General features: G+C 43.4%; 1 protein-coding gene across 1 annotated transcript in view; it reads right to left on the bottom strand.

Moving 5' to 3' along the window:
• Nucleotides 1-18,290, bottom strand: part of LOC111650586 (protein tyrosine phosphatase non-receptor type 14) — a 39,395-nt gene that overhangs the window by 17,879 nt on the left and 3,226 nt on the right. The window contains exons 2-3 of the mRNA XM_023400499.2: nucleotides 9,846-10,258; nucleotides 7,162-7,337 (exon numbers count right to left, since the gene is read on the bottom strand). Coding sequence (XP_023256267.1) covers nucleotides 7,162-7,337; nucleotides 9,846-10,019 — 350 coding nt within the window. The 5' untranslated portion in view covers nucleotides 10,020-10,258. The remainder of the gene's footprint in view (nucleotides 1-7,161; nucleotides 7,338-9,845; nucleotides 10,259-18,290) is intronic.

Below are 18,290 nucleotides of genomic sequence, written 5' to 3'. Positions count from 1 at the left end.
AAAGTATGCGTCAAGACAGTATTGGCAACATCATTAGCCGGTAAAAACAATGCCAGAGAGGCCTGTTGCAGAATCCGAGTGAGGAATGAGTGAATCACCTCTTTTTGAAATACCAGTGACTCACTTTTGACTTTAGAGGAATGCCAAATGTATACCAGTAGAGGCTAAACAAAATGATTTTATAGGTCTGTAAATTTTCAGCAAACAGCAAGCATGACACTAATAAGGACTGAGTTTAATCTTACGTAGGAGCAACACCAGCTGGACAAAAGAAGAGCATTATAATTGTGCTGCAAATGTGAGGCAAACAGCCTCAGTGCCCTGTGGTTTTGAGCAGGGGTGCTTTTGCCAAGTGTAAGCTGATATGATGACACTGCTCAGATTGTTGAGCGCGCTTGCAGCTTTCACAAAATGTGGTACAAGTCCCGAAACCAAGAGGCTGAAATACACCACGCTCCTTAAGTTTCTGAGCTCCTTTTGTCCACTTTTAGCCGCGGTCCAAGTGGATGTTTGTCTTTTGAAGAATGGAGCGGCCACACAGGAGGAAAGAGAGAACTGTCAGGGTGACCAGGCTCAGCTGCATAAAAACTTGTGCACCATTTCCTGTTTGTTGCCATGGTGACCACAGGCTGAGTCTTTTCAATGGGGGCTGTGAGACACCTTTACTGACATCCACGCATGCACGCACGCACGCACGCACACGGTCCATAAAGAATACCAAGTGGAAGCGAACATGCCAGAGTACACAAACTTCTAGGTTGAAACCACTGAATTATACTTGCTTCGTCATTCACTCGTCTGCTTCAAAAAGACACAAAATCTTGAGGTGTTTATTTTTTTTATTAAAACTTTTTAATTTACCCTCATAGTTCCAGTTTCTTACCTCGCTTTACCTCCTCACATTTTTCATGTTTCATATTCTCTTTCGCATTTTTTCCCCCTCGCCCCCACTTCTTCTTCTGCTTTTCTTTTTTGAGCTCCTCTCAGCGTACTCCCGGGCCTATAATCTGACCCCGCCCTCCTCCCTCACCCTGTCATTACACCCGTTGGCTAAGTTGCCATTCCGTTCCCGTGGCAACCCTCTAATTAGCCAACCCCAACCACCGCGGCTGCAGTGGGGGGGGCGGAGCCTGATGCGGTCTGGAGAGGAGGAGCCTCGCGGGACACAAAACCCTTCAAATGATTGTGGACTTTGTTTTTACAAACTCTCAATGTTTTCCCAGCACTCTCCGTATGGGGTCTGGGGAAATGTTGAGGTTGACAGTGGTTGGTTTTCGTTCTGAGGTTCAATGGTAACAACATGATAGTGTTTATACATATGCGAGGCCAGCGGTGAAGAGGCGGATGGTAAACTGTTGAAATGACTATGAACAAAAAACGTGATAGTGAAAGGCAGAAGAAACAAGTTTCATGGTGCGCCTCATGGGAGAGCCCAAATTACACAAAACAGCCACAAACATAGAATGGTGGTTCCCAACAATTTTGGTTTTTGAACCTCAAGACAAACCTGTCAACTTGTGACCCCAGAACACAGAACTAGTTTTATTTGTCTACAGGTTCTGATCAGTTCAAAAAAACCATAAAATGATCCAGTAATAAACATGAAAACTACAAAAGTTAGAAGGAAGTCTGAAAAATTGAATTATTTTATTTATTCTATATCCAATGATCTTAAGACACACCTTACATTACAAACTCATTTGAGCACCCAAACATTAGTCAAATACAAAGACCTTCATTATTAAATTGTGGAAGACATCCAAAAAACGATTTATTTCACAAGTTTTTATTACGTGTTCCGCCACATGAACACCTACTCGTATAGCCTACACGTGGTTGTCCACAAAGACGTCCATATAGCAGCACACACCTGGCATGTATGTCAGAATGACATCACCATGCTGTAATAACAGGTGAACATGCAAACACAGACATGAGGTACAGCTTTCCTCACTTGGAGTTACTTGTGACTTCCACCATGGCAGAGTGCTCTGCTGGCACTCCAGGCAGCCACACAGGCACAAAGAGCCCTTTATGTGCCCACGCATGTTCAAGCGCCGCTCAAGACATGCTGCCAGATGTCCAAGTGGCCTGGACAACAATCCTGCAAGCATCAGGCATATGTGCATGCATGCACGAATGTGTGTATGTGTGTACATATGCCTTAACCCCACCTCCACCCTCACCCCATCTCTGCAGTGGTGTGACCCTGACCACCCCCTCAGCCCCAGGATGGGTCCAGACAGCTTGTGTGGGAGGCAGGAGGATTTCACTTTGAAATGTGTTGAATCAGCAAGGGGCACAACACAGTACAGCTGTGTGTATGTGTGTATGTGTGTGTGTGTGTGTGTGTGTGTGTGTGTGTGTGTGTGTGTGTGTGTGTGTGTGTGTGTGTGGTAACTAGCTGAACAAAGCTAGGATTTCAAGGCTGTTGGTGCTGTTAGCCTTGGGGGCTGCTGAGGCCAGCTGGCCTCGCTCTGGTCAACAGCTCCCTGTTTAGGTTCCCCACTTTCTCTCTCTGGGCCACTTTGCCCCTCCTTCATATCAGTGAGACGGAAGGAACTGAAGGTTTCACCCACACATAAACTACACCTCGCCTTCTGCAAGATGTATGTGTGGTAAAATGGGTAAAATCCAAAGAGGCCGTTTCCAGAAAAGAAAAAATAAAGCAGTAGAAGAGGATATTTAGTAACAAGTGAGTAATACAGTAGGTATTCTGGGATTACACAAGACACCAGTTCACGGGGTCAATCACTGTGTAGTAGACACAGGGTGACACACGCATAAACACGCATGCACACAATGAGCAGCCATTCTGCCTCTACATAAATAAAACAAGTTTGTTATAACCACTGCTCTGAGTAAGGCATTGCTCTGATTTTTATGTTTATGTGGGTAGTCTAAAGGACCATTCTGTCTAAAAATGTCTGATTATGTTGCAGTGTCAAAGAATTTCCCTGCGCAATTCAACTTCAGGCTTGACCTTTTGCTGTTTTTTTTGTTACCATCTTGGTGTGAATATTTCTATGAAACTGTGTTGTTTCACATTGTTTTTGCAGTAGCTTAGCTTTTATGGAACCACTGAGGAGAATGTAAACAAAAGCATTTTTACAGAGTAAAACAGACTACCTGATTAGAACTAAAGTGATTAGTCAATTTATTGGCAACAATTTTGACAATCAATTAATCATTTGAATTGTTTTTAAAGCAAAAAGGCCAAAAATCTTCTGGTTAGAGCTTCTCAAATATTAAGATTTGCTGGTTTTCTTTGTCTTACAGTTTTGCTGCATATATATTAAAGGTGTCACTTTAATCTGGGAAGATTGTATTTAGCTTCAAGTGAATTATCTTAGACATGGACATAGACATCATCAGGCAGTTGGATTTCTCTGATTACAGTGTTTACTGTTTAGTAATCTGACTACACGTGACTATGATTACTGCAACTGTGAGCATAACTGTATTAACATAACTGAGGTACGGTGTTTACATGGGATCCAGTTTTCTTGGATTACTGGTGTGAATTCGCAGCCAGTGAACACACAGACAGACACACATAAGTTTAAGCCCCCTGCTTTGGGTAATTTTCACAGCTGCATGCAAGGAGGAAGAGAGGGAAAGAGAAACAGATGAATGGATGGATGAGAAGAGAGGGAGATCCAGTATCAGGTTACACATCAGTCAAACAGTGAACATCAAAGGCCTGACCACATTATAAAACTCATATTACTTTCTCAGTAAATCTCATTAACTCAGAAGAGACAGACTTAACTGTCTCTGTGGTTTCTGGCAATAACGTTTGAATTAATTTGTTTCTAAAATCTTATAATCAGGTTTTAGTTAATTAAATCTTTTTTTCTTTTCTGATAATACAATGTTTGTGAAATTAAATATATTTAAAAAAATGGAAATAATATCATTACTATGCAGGCAATATAGATCCAATTGGATAAATAAGATTGATTTTCAGTATACTGACAATGACCTACAATGTTAAAACAATGTTGGTAATATTTTTAACTACATATATTTTGAGTTAAGTGACAAGGTAGGTAGTAATATTTTAATTTTAAAAGTTTAAAACTTTACTCATATGGGTTTTGTGAAAGAAAGGCAAATTGTCCCAAAAACCAAATCCACTCACTCCCCCGCTGTTTTTACAGACAAGCATAAACAGACTTTTCTGCGCTGACACATAAATATGTATACGTTCCAGCTAAAAAACACATGCGGGCAGCGAGTTCAAACCACATAAATAACAAGGTACAAACCCAAAGCCAAGTCTTGCTGCCAAACTTTTTACTTTCTCTGTCCCCACTTGTCTTCCTCTTTGCCTCTGTCATTCTTTCTCCAAATCTTGCCCTTCCCCCCTTCATCAGACCAGGTGTGTAGAAAAAACAACGACAAAGATCCGCTTCACTGGATATGACACAAATCAACCTTGAGTCAATACATTTTAAAAAGAGGGTTGTTTGTGTTTTTCCCCTCAGTGATAGATGGAGTTCTCAAAGGAAAGTACTGACAAAACAAATACTTTTAAAGATATTTGGATTCAGTAAAACACTTCATTAGAGGTAATGGCTAATAAAACATGTTTTCAACGCTATTGAAAAAAAAAAAAAAGTTGTGAAAATGGTTTTCAACTTCATGTAAGGCAAAAAAGGGAAGGGGCTTTTAGAGAAGCTTGCCTCAGGGAGCGTGTATGTTCTTACAATGTGGTGTATTGTGACTAACTCTTCTGACAGGGCTGCAGCTGGCTTCTGAGAGGATTCTTGGGGGAGTGTGCGAGGTGTGTGAGGTGAGTGAGTGTAAGTGTGTGTGTGTGTGTGTGTATGTGTGTGTGTGTGTGTGTGTGTGTGTGTGTGTGTGTGTGTGTGTTTTGTAAACCAGACATCCCCTACCCCCCTTTACCCCCAGCACTTTTGCTGGGAGGAATGTGTGGTCCGCCTCCTACGCTGGACGGCTGTGCCAACATTCCTGACTAACATAAGAAGAGAAAGAGGGAGAGAACAAGGAAAGGAGGATGAGGGGATGGGGAGAAAGAGAGTGAAAATGTGGGACCAGAGTAATGTGGAGATCTGCTCTTGATAAAAAGGAGTAGGGGTGACACTATGTACAGGGATTGTAAGAGAAAGAGAGGGGGCTTGAGAAAAAGAGGCGACCATTGTTCCCTAAATTGCCCCTAAGGCCCCATCATAACCCCCACAACCCCATAACCCCCATACGCGCACGCACACGCACACACACACACAAAAACACGCACAAACACACACACACACGCGCACACACACACACACACACACACACACGCCGTAAAAGCCCGCAGGGGATTCCTGGAATACCATCCCTTTACCAGAGCAGATCCCCGCTTCTGTATAACGAACCTGCAGACACACACTCTCTGGTCCATCTCTCTGTCACACACACAGGAAGTGTAGCAGGCGTTACTGATACATGACGGTATCACTATTGTCAGTGTAAACACAAAAAAAACATATCTGGTCTTGTCTCGCAAAAATACCAACAAAACTCAAAACAGCGTAAATGTTTACCACACACATACACACACCTTAAACTTTAGCATTAAAACGTCAAGCTGTGACCTGCCATGGACCTTTCCCACATGCAGTGAGGCAGAAGCCACAAATTCACCAGCTCAGTGCGAGGCAGACCTGCAGAATGTGATTCTGTCTGTGTGTGTGTGTGTGTGTGTGTGTGTGTGTGTGGATGTGTGTGTGTGTGTGTGTGTGTTTGTATGAGGATGAGAAGGAATCTCAGATGGCAGACTGTCCACTACACACTGACCCCTGGATGCCCTCTTCACAGCTCGCTTACGTGCTCATTCACACCCTTTCTCACACACACACACACACACACACACACACACTCGCAGACATATACGTGTATAGACGCTCACTGTGGCATTAGGATTGAATGGCTGCTGCTGATGATGTAAACGGATCTGTCTATGACCAAATAGCTTACGTCAATACAGTCATCAAACAAAAAGTTGAAGAAATACTTCAACATTTCAGGAACACGCTTATTCGCCGGTTATCTGTACCCCTCGGATAGCTGTGTGCTAAATATCAACATAAATATGAAGACTGTAAACATGGGGAAATTATTAACCTATCTCTGTCGCAAAGCAAAACAAACAAAGCTTTATACATGCTGGCTTATATTTGGATTAAACAAACAATGTATAACATGTTCATTTGTTACCTTTAAAGGTGCTAATAACCTTTTGACAGAGCCAGGCTAACTGTTTCCCCTTGCTGCCAGTCTTTATGCTAAGCTAAACTAGTGAGCCGCTGCTGCCGGTAGGTTCATATTGCCCCTACAGACAATAGAATATAGCATCAATCTTCTCATCTATCTCTCAGTTAGAAAGCAAATAAGCATTTTTGCCACCATGTTGACTATTCCTTTAAAGAAAATATTGCCTGCAAACAATAACACAGAGTCAGGCATTTTCTTACTAGAATATGGCATCAGTCGGTGTCAGTACACAATAACGCTGGTACCATGGTAAACAATCTGGTACTGACATGATATTTTTTTTGTTTACTCACACACTCCTCATCACAAATGCATCAATTTCAACTTTGTTTCTTAAACGCACTGAACCTCATTGCTCAAGTGCACAAGGTACGTTTATGGAGCCAAAGGAAAAATTCCACCTCTGTGAGCGGTGAGGATATTTCCTGTGCTATGTTGCTATCCTGTTAGGTTTGTGAAAGCAGGTGACACAAAGCAATGAATGTAAATGAATTAAATCATTTTCCCTCTCATGTGGCTGAGGCTACATGGAATATGGGAGGGTGCATTAAGACCAGTCCACATTTTTCAAACTGGCAGGTTTTTTTCTCACACAAAAAGCAGCTACTTTTAGAGCCTCACTGCACCTGGCTTCTTTGTAGACAGAAATAGTTAACAAGTGTATAGAGGAGCACACCGGACATTAGGCACATCTGGTGTGAGTCACATGTAAGTACAAGCAATGTTTTGCAGAATCTGACATCTGCATCTGACACATTAGACCAAATTAAACGAGGAAGCACTGATGGCAACTGTCATCTGTTGTACACGGTAATAGCCTAAAGCACAGCTGCTGTGTCGAGTTTTTGGTTTTGTGAGTGGTGTCTGGAGATTCTTTACCTCGTGGCCTCTTGCTCCAGCCGGGAAACATTGGGCACATAGAACATGACCCCGAAGAAGAGCAGCGGCTCATTGCCAAACTTGTCGAGCTGCTTCTTGAGGGGCTTCTCCAGCTCCACCCAACGCTGGGCCGGGGCTTGGGTCTTTCCTTGGAACCACAGTCCGAAGAAATGGGTCTGGAAGCGGAGGAGAGGGCGAGGGAGGCAGTCAGTGTGGCGCAAACGGTCAAAGGGATGTCAATGAAGGACAGGAAAGAAGAGGGCGACGAGGAGAAGGAAAAGAAAAGATGAGTTGCGTAAGCACAATGGAGTGGCAGATAAACAGGCAGGAGAAATTGGCAGGAGACAGAGGAAATGGCAGTAAATGGAAGGGACAAAGTATTGGGATGGGAAAGAGGTTTGTAGAGATGGAGAGAAATGGGTTCAGGAGGGAAATGGGAAATGAGTTGAGAAACTGATTGGGAACAATTGAGGCGAACAGAGAGGAGATTCATGGCAGCTGAAATACAACAAGAACATATTTCTCCTTCAAATCTGATCAAACCTTTGACGTCAACAGCGTAACTCCATTAAACATGAATATTAGACCAGAGCCATTACCAGTACGATTACCCTGGGAGAAAAGCGATAGGCAATGATCCTATCTCACTAAATCAAAATGACGTTATTTCATCTAGAGACTGATATATGCTCATAGAAAATGCAACACAATTCAGCTAAATGAACAGCGAAAAGAAAACACTGAGAAAGAAGTGGTGTGATCGAGCTATTCAGATTCGTGAACTTCTCGGGAAATGGTTTGTGTAAATCATGCTGTACTGATTACAACACGGGTCACAACAAGAGTGAGTGGTTCAGCAGAGGAGTGCTGTAACCGGTTTAGACTACAGGAGTCAGCGATTACCCAAACTGTGACTAGGAATACTTATTTGCTCGAGATGTTTAATTAAATTTGATGTTTCTGTTCAGTTAATGATTCGGGGCAGGTGTCAACACGCTGTGATTTGCAACATGAGATAATTTCCTGTCACTTTAATTTTGACATAATTCAATCAAATCAAAACGAACACCATGCAAGAGCACTGTAGGATTGTCAAAGTTATCTGCAATTTGTGAGTGACAGTCAATTATGCAACATGACGCTGCTACCATTTGTGTTCTGTGTGTTAGCAGAGCTCACAAATGGTCCCTGACATCCATCAGAGATATTGTCTTCTAAATAAAGATCTCACTGAGTTTGTTAAAAACACTACAAATGGCTAACCATGTAATTTAGAAAAATACAGTGACGTTTCAATAGCAGTGTATGTGTGTGTCACTGGTATCAAGATGAGGTAAGCACACCTGTTTCGTCTGCGTGGTTTGACTCGACTATAATGAACATCATAAAGTTGCAAGCTGCAGCTGCAGGGACATGCACACAGACACACACACACACACACACACTTATATACATAAACAGTCACTCCTTGCTCACATTGAACCAGCAGACACTGAAACACACTCAGGGCCTCAGGAACAGTAATAAAATTAAAATCTGGTGGACAGACACACACACGCACACACACACACGCACACACACAGTGTCCTGCGATAGCATGCGTGCACAGGGCAGACAGTGGCTGAAGCCAAAGCATCACACCACCTTATTTATAACATCACTGACACCTGGCAAATACCACAACAGTATGTGAGTACGCACAACTACACAGCCCCTCCCTCTCACTTTGTAAGCAGCCCCAGCGAGCGCAGACTCACACTTGAACACATGTATTCATCAAAGTCAATCAGTCTTCAACCAAACACACACATTCTTCCTCTGATCTGTGAACAAACACACGAAACAACTCCGCATACAAACCATTCATTCACATGCAAAACTATGTACATCTTGTTTGTGTTAAAGGTAATGAGAGAATAGATAAATATGGGATAGGATGTATTCTGCTCCCTAGTGCCTATTTGTGTGAGTACAGTGTAAGGTGGCGATTAAACCTCAATGAAGCATTAAATAGCATTAAACACACGGAAAGATGCGGAGCAGACGAAGGATACGAGAGAAAACACACACACACAGAGAATGGACAGGAGGGGTGAAGTGGGACAGGGGGATGAGCAATATCTCTTTCTTCTGGAGTGAAAAGAGGACAGAGGTAGCCACGCTTCGTTAGAGACAGACAAGGACCCTGCAGGAGTGGGACACAAGAGGGCAGGGTGACACACACAGGGTGAGGGGACGGACGCGTGGCGATCACACACACACACACACGCACAGTCTGACAATGCACCCATAAATGTGTTGAAGTGCAAAAACAAATGCTCCTCTTGGTGTATCTCTAGTCTAACCAATAGTTATGTATTGAATAGTTGATAATTCATGACCTTTGCATATGGAAAAACCTGGGATACATTATTTAGACACTAAGCGCAGACAATGGGGCGTCATGTTGGTGAAGGACACACAACAATGTCAATAAAACATCCCTAGTTCAAATCCAATCAGGGACCTTTGTTGGATGTCACCCTCCATGTCCCTCTCCCTCTATCTGTATAGATTTTTTACTGATTAACAGAAACAACCAAGTAAAGTAAACTGAAGTCCTGACAGATCTTTCCAAAAAAGCCAAATATCAGCTGACATATTATCCACAAGTAGCGTGTAGCAGTGTCACATAGTAAACTCACCTCCCGTAGCTCCAGCCTTTGGGCCACCGCCTCCAGACATTCCTGTCCCGTACTCTCCACCGACAGAGTGCATTCAATCACATTGCTGTCCAGCAGGCGAATCCGTGTCACAAAGTAGTTCTTGCTCAGGACGTTGTAGCGCCGCGTGCGCCGCAGCTTCAGCCGGAAGGGCATGGCTGGCCGGAGGTCACGGCGGGGTCACGGCTGAGTCAAAGGTCAAAAGTCACTTGGGAGAAAGCAAGCGGAGAGAGGGGTGGGCAGGCTCTATGACCTGGCCGTTGCCCTCCTCACTCTCGCGCGACGCCAACCACACCACCGGGTGGAGAGATGCACCCTGGCAAGGCGCTGGCCCATTCCCAAAGATGCCCGGAAAGGAGGAGAAGGACGATGAGGTGGAGGAGGAAGAACGGGTGCTGTAGGGAGGGATGAAAAAGAGAAGGATTAGTCCATGACATAGAACTCTTGAAAAATATCTACAGATAGTTTTGGGGATTTTTTTTTTCTTCAAGTTTTCACGTTTGAGGCCCACAGGAATGCAAAAAAACTACATGGTGCTCTAATCAGAAAACATTCTTCCTATCAAACACACCCACACCATATTTCCCTGTATTATCAACCTGCCAACCTCCCATAAACAAACAGAAACAAAAAACAGACGAGGCTCGCAGAATCACCAGCGATAGCAGCAGTGGTGGTGCTACAACGTTAGCAGAGGCAGGAATGGCACGGTAGCAGACAGCTTTATCCTATAGTTATGGCAGCTGCGCTCTCTCCAGCCCCATGAGGCCCAGTGCCAGGCAAGGCTGGGAGACAGAGGCAGAGATGTAAGGCTATGGATGAATGGACATCAAACAGCCGAGCGCAGACATCCATCTGAACCCGGCAGCTGGCTTTGAGGAACTAATGGAGCTTCTAAGTCTCATATCTGCCTGTGTGGGAGGCCTTTCCTTTTCCTTTTTATCTCCCCTCTCCCTCTCTCTCTGCCCAACAACAGCACACTGCCAGATATTGTAGCGTACAGTGTCATGGTGTGTAAGATCACACACGTGGCGGTGACACATATGCCTCCACAGACACACTTTTTGTCAGCTAGTGCCACAAAACAGAAAATCAGAATTCATGTTGTCAGGGAGAAACTCATAAAACTGTTAATTACTGCAACATCAGTGCAACATCATAAGGAAGAAAGGCTAACACACACACCCACCCACAAACACACACACACACACACACACACTGTGGTTCTAGGTTGAGACAGGTCTTTGGGGAACACTTTGAACACATCTCTGGGTTAGTCATCAGTTCTTAGCTTTCATGTCTGTGATGAGGACAAAGCTTTGAAGTAGGGCGCAACACACACACAGAATACACACACACACAGACACGTACACACAGGTATGTATTCACACCTGTAGTATACTATATATACACACCACTAAGAGCCAAGCCTAACAAAATAAGAGCATTAAACTGAGTGATTTAGGGATTTCTAATTTCTAATAATGCTGGTGTTGCCAAGGGCAAGTAATTGAAACAGCTAAAAGCAGTGTCATTTTAAGGGTGGTGGCCACTCTGTAGCCTTGTTAGACAGGAACTAGATCACAAAACCAAAATGAAGGCTCCACACCCCCTAAGCAGAGGAACGAAAGAACAAATATGTGGGAGTTAAAAGAGATACCAAGGGAAAGCGTGTGTGAAAACCAAGAGACCAAACATCAAAAACAAAGAAAAAGGATGTATGAAAGTGAGAGAAAACACACAAACAGGAGGGTGAAAAGACCAAAATACGGCATGACAATGCTCCAGTGATCAGGAGAGGAGAAAAAAGGGGGGGGGGAGGAGTAGAAAGGGAGAAGGAGGAGGAGTAAAGATGGAGTGGATGTGTTGCTTCTTGTCCTGGGCTCTGGCAATGTGCTGTTGATAGTCAGCTTGGACCCTGGCCCAGATTCCTCTTTACCCTGACTGGAAAAACAGAGCACACCTGACACAAGTATGCACCACAAGGAAGGAAAGTGTGCGTGTGTGTGTGCGTGTGTGTGTGTGTGTGTGTGTGCGCACGCGTGTGTGCGCATGTGTGTGACAAGGCTGAGCGGGAGAATAAGACACAAGGAAGCGAGTCTTGAATGAAAGAGGGCAAGAAGCTACAAACCGCTGACTTACAGCCGTGTTGTTTGCTACGACCTGAATCACACTTGCTTCACGCTCATCTTCTCTAACAGCCATGCCCCTTTGGGAGCCGCAACACATTCCTTCATCATGAATCCATCTAAGACAGCTCACTGTAATGTGTAATCATCTTATTCATGCGTTTTTTTATTGGGCATTTATGCCAACACACACACACAAACACACAGCACGAAAGCCACAGAAAAGTGAATAATTAGGCTACAATGGGTGAGTAAATCAGCTTTGCTTTGGAATATGTGGGCACCATGACCCCCGCCGTCACCTGACCTGAACCACAGACCCTCAACCCCCCACCCCACCCCGCCGGCACAGGCTTAGGGGAAGTGACATCACAAGTTGACGGTAAAACGTCCCTAAAATTCCTCAAGAAATGTTCCCAAGCTCACAGGCCAGCAAGATCACTGTAAACAAGTACACAGACACAGATAAACACACAAAGACACAAATAAAGGCGCATACTTTCACTGTGTAGTGTACAAACATAGACATGCATGAAGACAGCAGACCAGAAACACACCGACACATACACAAGATCACACACACACCCACCAGGTTCTTTAGAGGTTAGCCAAAGGACCAGACAGCAGTTAGTGCAACTCTAAACTAGTAATCAGTGGCATGGTTTGGGAGTGTGTGGTTGAGTAAAACCAGACAGACAGACAGACAATAGTTTGGGACCAAACCCACTCCTCGATGCAAAAAAAAAAAAAAAAAAAAAAAAAAAACAACAAGAAAAAAAAAACGCAACATTCTCTCTCAACCATCGTGTTTATTTCCAGCATGCAAAAACAGCATATACGTTTATGAATTTGCACGTTGTAATTTTGTGGCGCAGAGAAAACGAGAGGGAAAACTGAGGGATGAGGGTTGTTTTTCTTTTTCAGAGTAGTGAGCTTTGGCTAAATATATATGAAACCATTCCCATCTTTTGTTGTGTTTTTTTTCTGTATTCCCCAAACTGGTGTGGCGAGGGGCAAAAAGGTGACAAGAAAAAAAAGAGAAGGATCTTTTTTTTCTGTGGGATGTTAACACACATTAAGCCAAGTACATAAATTTTTTCAGCTGTTTGCCGATGAATTGTGTTATGACATGAAACACTTTCATAAATCAATCAAGATAAAAGATCTTTAGTGTGCAGCCACTGAGGCGATTCATAATATGGTGAAAAGCAAATTAGATGAGATTAGCCTGACCTCACGGAGCTGCATACCTTTAACTGAACACATTAATAAAATGTGTGTGTGTGTCTGTGTTTGTGTGTGCGCTCCCACATGCCGTTAGACAGGCAAACAGCGCTGTGTGCCCTGTCAGCCCAATGTCAGATTAATCTTTATCAAGCATTTTTGTGCTTGTGCGTCAGAAAAAGTCAACTTGACGAATTTAAACAAAGATGGCTGACTGATTATCCCCAGCATCTTGTAATTTGTGTAGATGGTGATCTGAAATGCACTCGATAGACACAAAGAAAAGTGAATCATCAGAGAAGCTGGGCAGCAGTTTTACATGCTGATTGACCATTAGCTAAACCCCTCCCCACATGCCTAACGCAGTGCGCATGATTTTGTAGTGAGACCTATGTAGCTCTTAAAGAGTCTGAGGGGTGGTCTTTTCATTTACCCTTTCAAAAACTAAAAATACAATAGCAACAGTGTTTTGCACTGGTCTGATGTGAGTTGCAACCATTAGCACTTGATGGACATGTCCAGCCATGTCCATCTAATTAGCCTCATACCTACAGTAACAACCCAGTGTTACCAACTCGAGGATATTTTTAACTACCTGGCTTAACAAAATTACTTTGTTGGGTTACAGGTTAAAAAACACCTTATCATGACTAACACATCCACTGTGTAATATTCCTCCACTGTGTGGAAGCTGCTCTTTGATGCTGCTAATGTTAGCGACTCGATTGCGATTTTTATTGGACTTTTACACTCCAGCGTTACACAAGATAACATTACAGCTCAGCAGCCAAACAGGAATGTGTTAGAACAAAATGACTCTGTTTGTTCATTATTTCTTATCCGACTGGTATTACTATTTCTAAATCTACACCGCAATGCAAGACCTATGATACTTCTTTGTTTCCATGTCTTATTCATGGATAATCAGCTGGTGAAGAAGCTGACCTTCTTTAGCTTTAGCCTCGGTCTTTTAGTTTTAAATCATGTATGTAGCCAGATGCAGTTAAAGGATTCATGTTGAAAACATGAAAAAGTCAGCCCACAAATGCGTTTTCAACCAACTCATGGGACAAACGTTAGCTGAATTACCTAGTTAGCCCCGGGTGATAGGCTGGCCTGCAATGAGAATCCTGCTTTTGCCTAGTTCAGTCTGAAATTAAGGACCAACCCAATAAGGCCAAAGTCACAATGTCACAAATTACACTGAATTTCAAGTGGTACATCCAAGAATGAAAAGCTTGACAGGTGTAACAACAGCAACTTGGTGGGGCAGGGTTTAGTCAGCTGATATGCCCTAACAGCTGACAAAAGCATATAAAATCAGATTAAAAAAAATACAAAAACAATGCTGACACAGGTTTTCTCCCTCAGGATGTTGGGTGTTTTTGCTGCAGTGACCTCTACCGACTCAGGTGTGTATTCAGCATACAGGGGCCAGCTGAGAATTAAAACCAAACCAAACCAAACCAAACACCACAGCCAGCCAGGTAGCATTACGCAACAAAAACACAACCAACCATTGCATTTAGCTGCTCATCTGCAGACCAAACATCACAGAAAATCACACCATTTAGCACTTCATATTTTTTTTTTACAAAATTGCCAAAAAGACAAGTTGTAAATATAACTACTCTGAAGCATCTGCTCAGGAGCACAGTTGCTGATCTGGGTGCTGTGTGCGCTCCGTCTCAGGACAGCCCGTCTGTTGCTTTGTTCCATTCACATCCACACAATAGCAGGAACAAAACAGCACTTTGTCGCCTACTGCTAAGACCATTAGGCCGCCAAGAGCTGAGGACGCAAGTGTAGCGTGTGTAACTCAATCAATCTAATCTCTGTTGCTTGTCTGTCTGAAATACCAACAGCAACCAACCCCCTCCTCCCCTGTTTCACATGAACGCTGTAGCAAAACAAATGGGTTAAGTGCTTCACAGCTTGTAACTACTCTTCCTCCAGTGTACTCTTTTTACAATTTGGTCTATGAACCTAAACCAGGCCTGGATCAAATACTAGGAGTGCACCAGTGGGGAACTGTCAGGGACTTCTAGGCCTTCAGAGAAAGCCAAACATATCAGCATTTTAAATATTATATTTTCTCTTTCATTTAATAATTACTCTCTTCTAATTCTAATGTTTTTATTCTAATGTTAATTCTACCCTAATTTTTCTATCGAGTTTGCTTCAGAAATGAAAGGGTTACTGTCCTAAAATCAAGAAAGAGTTATCACTGATTAGGACTTCATAACCGGGACAGAAGGCCTGAAGGCCCCATAGCCGCATGTGTTGTTTGGAAAGTGGCAGAAAAATTAACCAGTCTCATTTTGTAGTGCGTGGGAACAAAAATCAATTCCCCTAAGCCTTCCCAAAGGCTCAAGGAAGCCTCTGAGCTATCATAACGGGGTTTACCTTTTCTGTCCAGGGGTTTAAGATAGCAGATCAGTGACTTCAGTCAGTCAGACAGCAGTCACAGCACAGATGGCAAAATGATAGGACTGTCTGCAATGGGCTTCACATGACAACATTCACAACTTGGAAGAATTTTATGAAAAACCCTTTTGATCGGTGGACCCCTACGCACAACAGGAATATAAATACTTTAGGAAAGAACGGACAATCGGACTTCACGACTGCTTCAAAGCTACTACACTGTTTCGCCTATTGGTTTACCAGCTAATTAGCTAGTGTCAATCCAGAGAGTCAACAGTAACACAGAAGACACATAACTTCACTTAAATTATTTTTCTACTGTACATGTCCAAGAACTTTGTCACTTGCCGTACTGTCTGATCTGGCAACTGCAACTAAAAATTTTGCAAATACTTTTACACCAATGTCTGCACCAAAACAGCCAGATCTGGTCTGATATTTCCTAAATCTTCTTAGGACTTTGATCCTCTTGTGCCCCTCTGGCTTACCATGGAGCTCAGTGGTGAGATGTTTTGGGGAAACACAGCTCTGAAGTCCACACACATTCCTGGACACACACAGCCAAAGTCTGTCTGAATAACAGCAGCTCCTGGGAGCTGACCCTGGATCAGACTGCCCTAGTCACTGGGCAGTAAGATACAAACTTTAGTGTTTGCAATTTGAAACAAGTACATACAATAAAGGCACATGCACATTGTACATGCACACCACTCAGAAACTGTTCTCCTAGCATGCCTAAAGGACAGCAGGACACACCACCAGGGCCGTCTTTGTTATCGAACACTCCATGTGTGTTTCTGTCTGATCCAGGGGATTGTTCATGCATGCATGTGTGTGTGTGTGTGTGTGTGTGTGTGTGTGTGTGTGTGCGTGTGCGTACCTTCCTGCTTAAAAAAAGCCTTTATGTCCCCTCATCTTAAAGTGTTCACTCCACAACACATACTGTACATATACTTTGTGTTGCATACAGACATACACTTCTCCTGCGCGCACAGGCATGCATACACACACACACACACACACACACACAAACACAGTGTCTGTCACACACAAACGTTAGCAGCTGCAACAGATGGTGGAGCCAGGCGGCGAGACAGTGTGTTTCGAACAAGCGCATCTGCTTTTTCACTTTCCAGCTCTTTTTTTTTTCCTCTCCAGCCCCATCTCTGACACAAAGATGCATACACACACACTTTCACACACTACACGTGCACACACACATGCATGCTCACATTCTCTCTATTATATGAGAACACAGTGACGGTGACAAACACAGACTGTTCACACAGAGGTGACATCCAGACAGTGAAGGAGCCTGTAACTACACAATCACAAACACACACACACACACTCTTTCCATCTGCCCCTCGATCCCTATCAAACACACACACACACGCACACACATGCATTTTTTCAGAGATCCAGGGATTCAGATTAAGGGGGAAGCTCCATGCAAATGTTAAACAAAATTCAGAAATTGATAAATGTAGTGAGAGTAGGCTTCCACATCTTACGTTTGTTGTATGTGGTTAGGAAAAACAGGATGTTAACATAGTCGCTGGGTTTAGTAATGTAATGTGATGACTGCTACTATCAGCCAGTTTGACATCAGGCCATATTTAAATATTGCATTTATTTAGGATTGCTCTGAAAAGATCCACTATATCTAACCACTGGCAGATGATAATTTTCCTTGCACCATCCAATGCAATAAGATGCATCTGGCCACATTTTATTGTCTGCCTGAGCGTTGAGCACAGTGGGGTTCAAATATACAAAGAGCAGGAGACATGGGAGCATGCGCAGACGACTGCCATGCCAGACAAAATCCCTAAAAATCTACAAATCTGCTGCGATTAGAGAGAGTGCATGCTATGAATTTTGGAGTATTAGCAACCAAATAAACTCCATTTGCTTGGCATAAAATGGGGGAAAAAAATCTAAAAAATAAAAAGGACATAATTTTCCAGCATCACATTATTCATAGTGAATGTCACACTGCACAGGTGTGGACTTTGTCAACCCTAAAACCAAAGAAACCACAGAAAAATCATAGAAATATGTGCTCACAGGCTGGAGCGCTGTGCCACAGTTGACAGTAATAGATAGCGAATGCCCAGTGTTTCAGGCTGGCATAGCCATCTAAACAGTGTCACTAGAACATGAAGAGGGGGAGGATCAAAGAGGGATACAGCTTAACACTGACCAGAGACTGGTTTTCCAAACCAACAATGACGCTGCTCTGCCGAGTCATCCTGCGGCGGTGAAATCTGGGGATTGATGTCATCGAGGCAGGGAAAGTTGGAGATATGACTGAGAGGAAAAGTGGGAGGTGTTTGTATATGTGTGTGTATATGTGTGTGAATGTATGTCCTCTAATTGCATACAAAGCTGGGTGATTCCCAGCATCCGAATGAGAAAATAAAGGCTTTAGATAAGCGAGGACAATGAGAACAGAGCAGAAAGGAAAGAGGAGATGGCTCTTATCATGTTGGTACAGTTGGTCAGGAGAAGGGGGGGGGGGGGGGGGGAGGGGGGCTGATAGTAGTGGCTCTCCACATCAACAACAGAAACACGATGGGACCATCGACCATCAGCCACTGCGCCTGTCCCAGCCAAACCACGGTGCTGCTCACATTTTCCACCC

The sequence above is a fragment of the Seriola lalandi genome, unplaced genomic scaffold (genome assembly GCF_002814215.2).
Source record: "Seriola lalandi dorsalis isolate HSWRI2012SDOR001 ecotype SW California unplaced genomic scaffold, Sedor1 jcf7180002052504, whole genome shotgun sequence".
Lineage (NCBI taxonomy): Eukaryota > Metazoa > Chordata > Actinopteri > Carangiformes > Carangidae > Seriola > Seriola lalandi.
The sequence above is the reverse complement of the archived record's forward strand: the minus strand, read 5'-3'. Positions and strand labels throughout refer to the sequence as shown.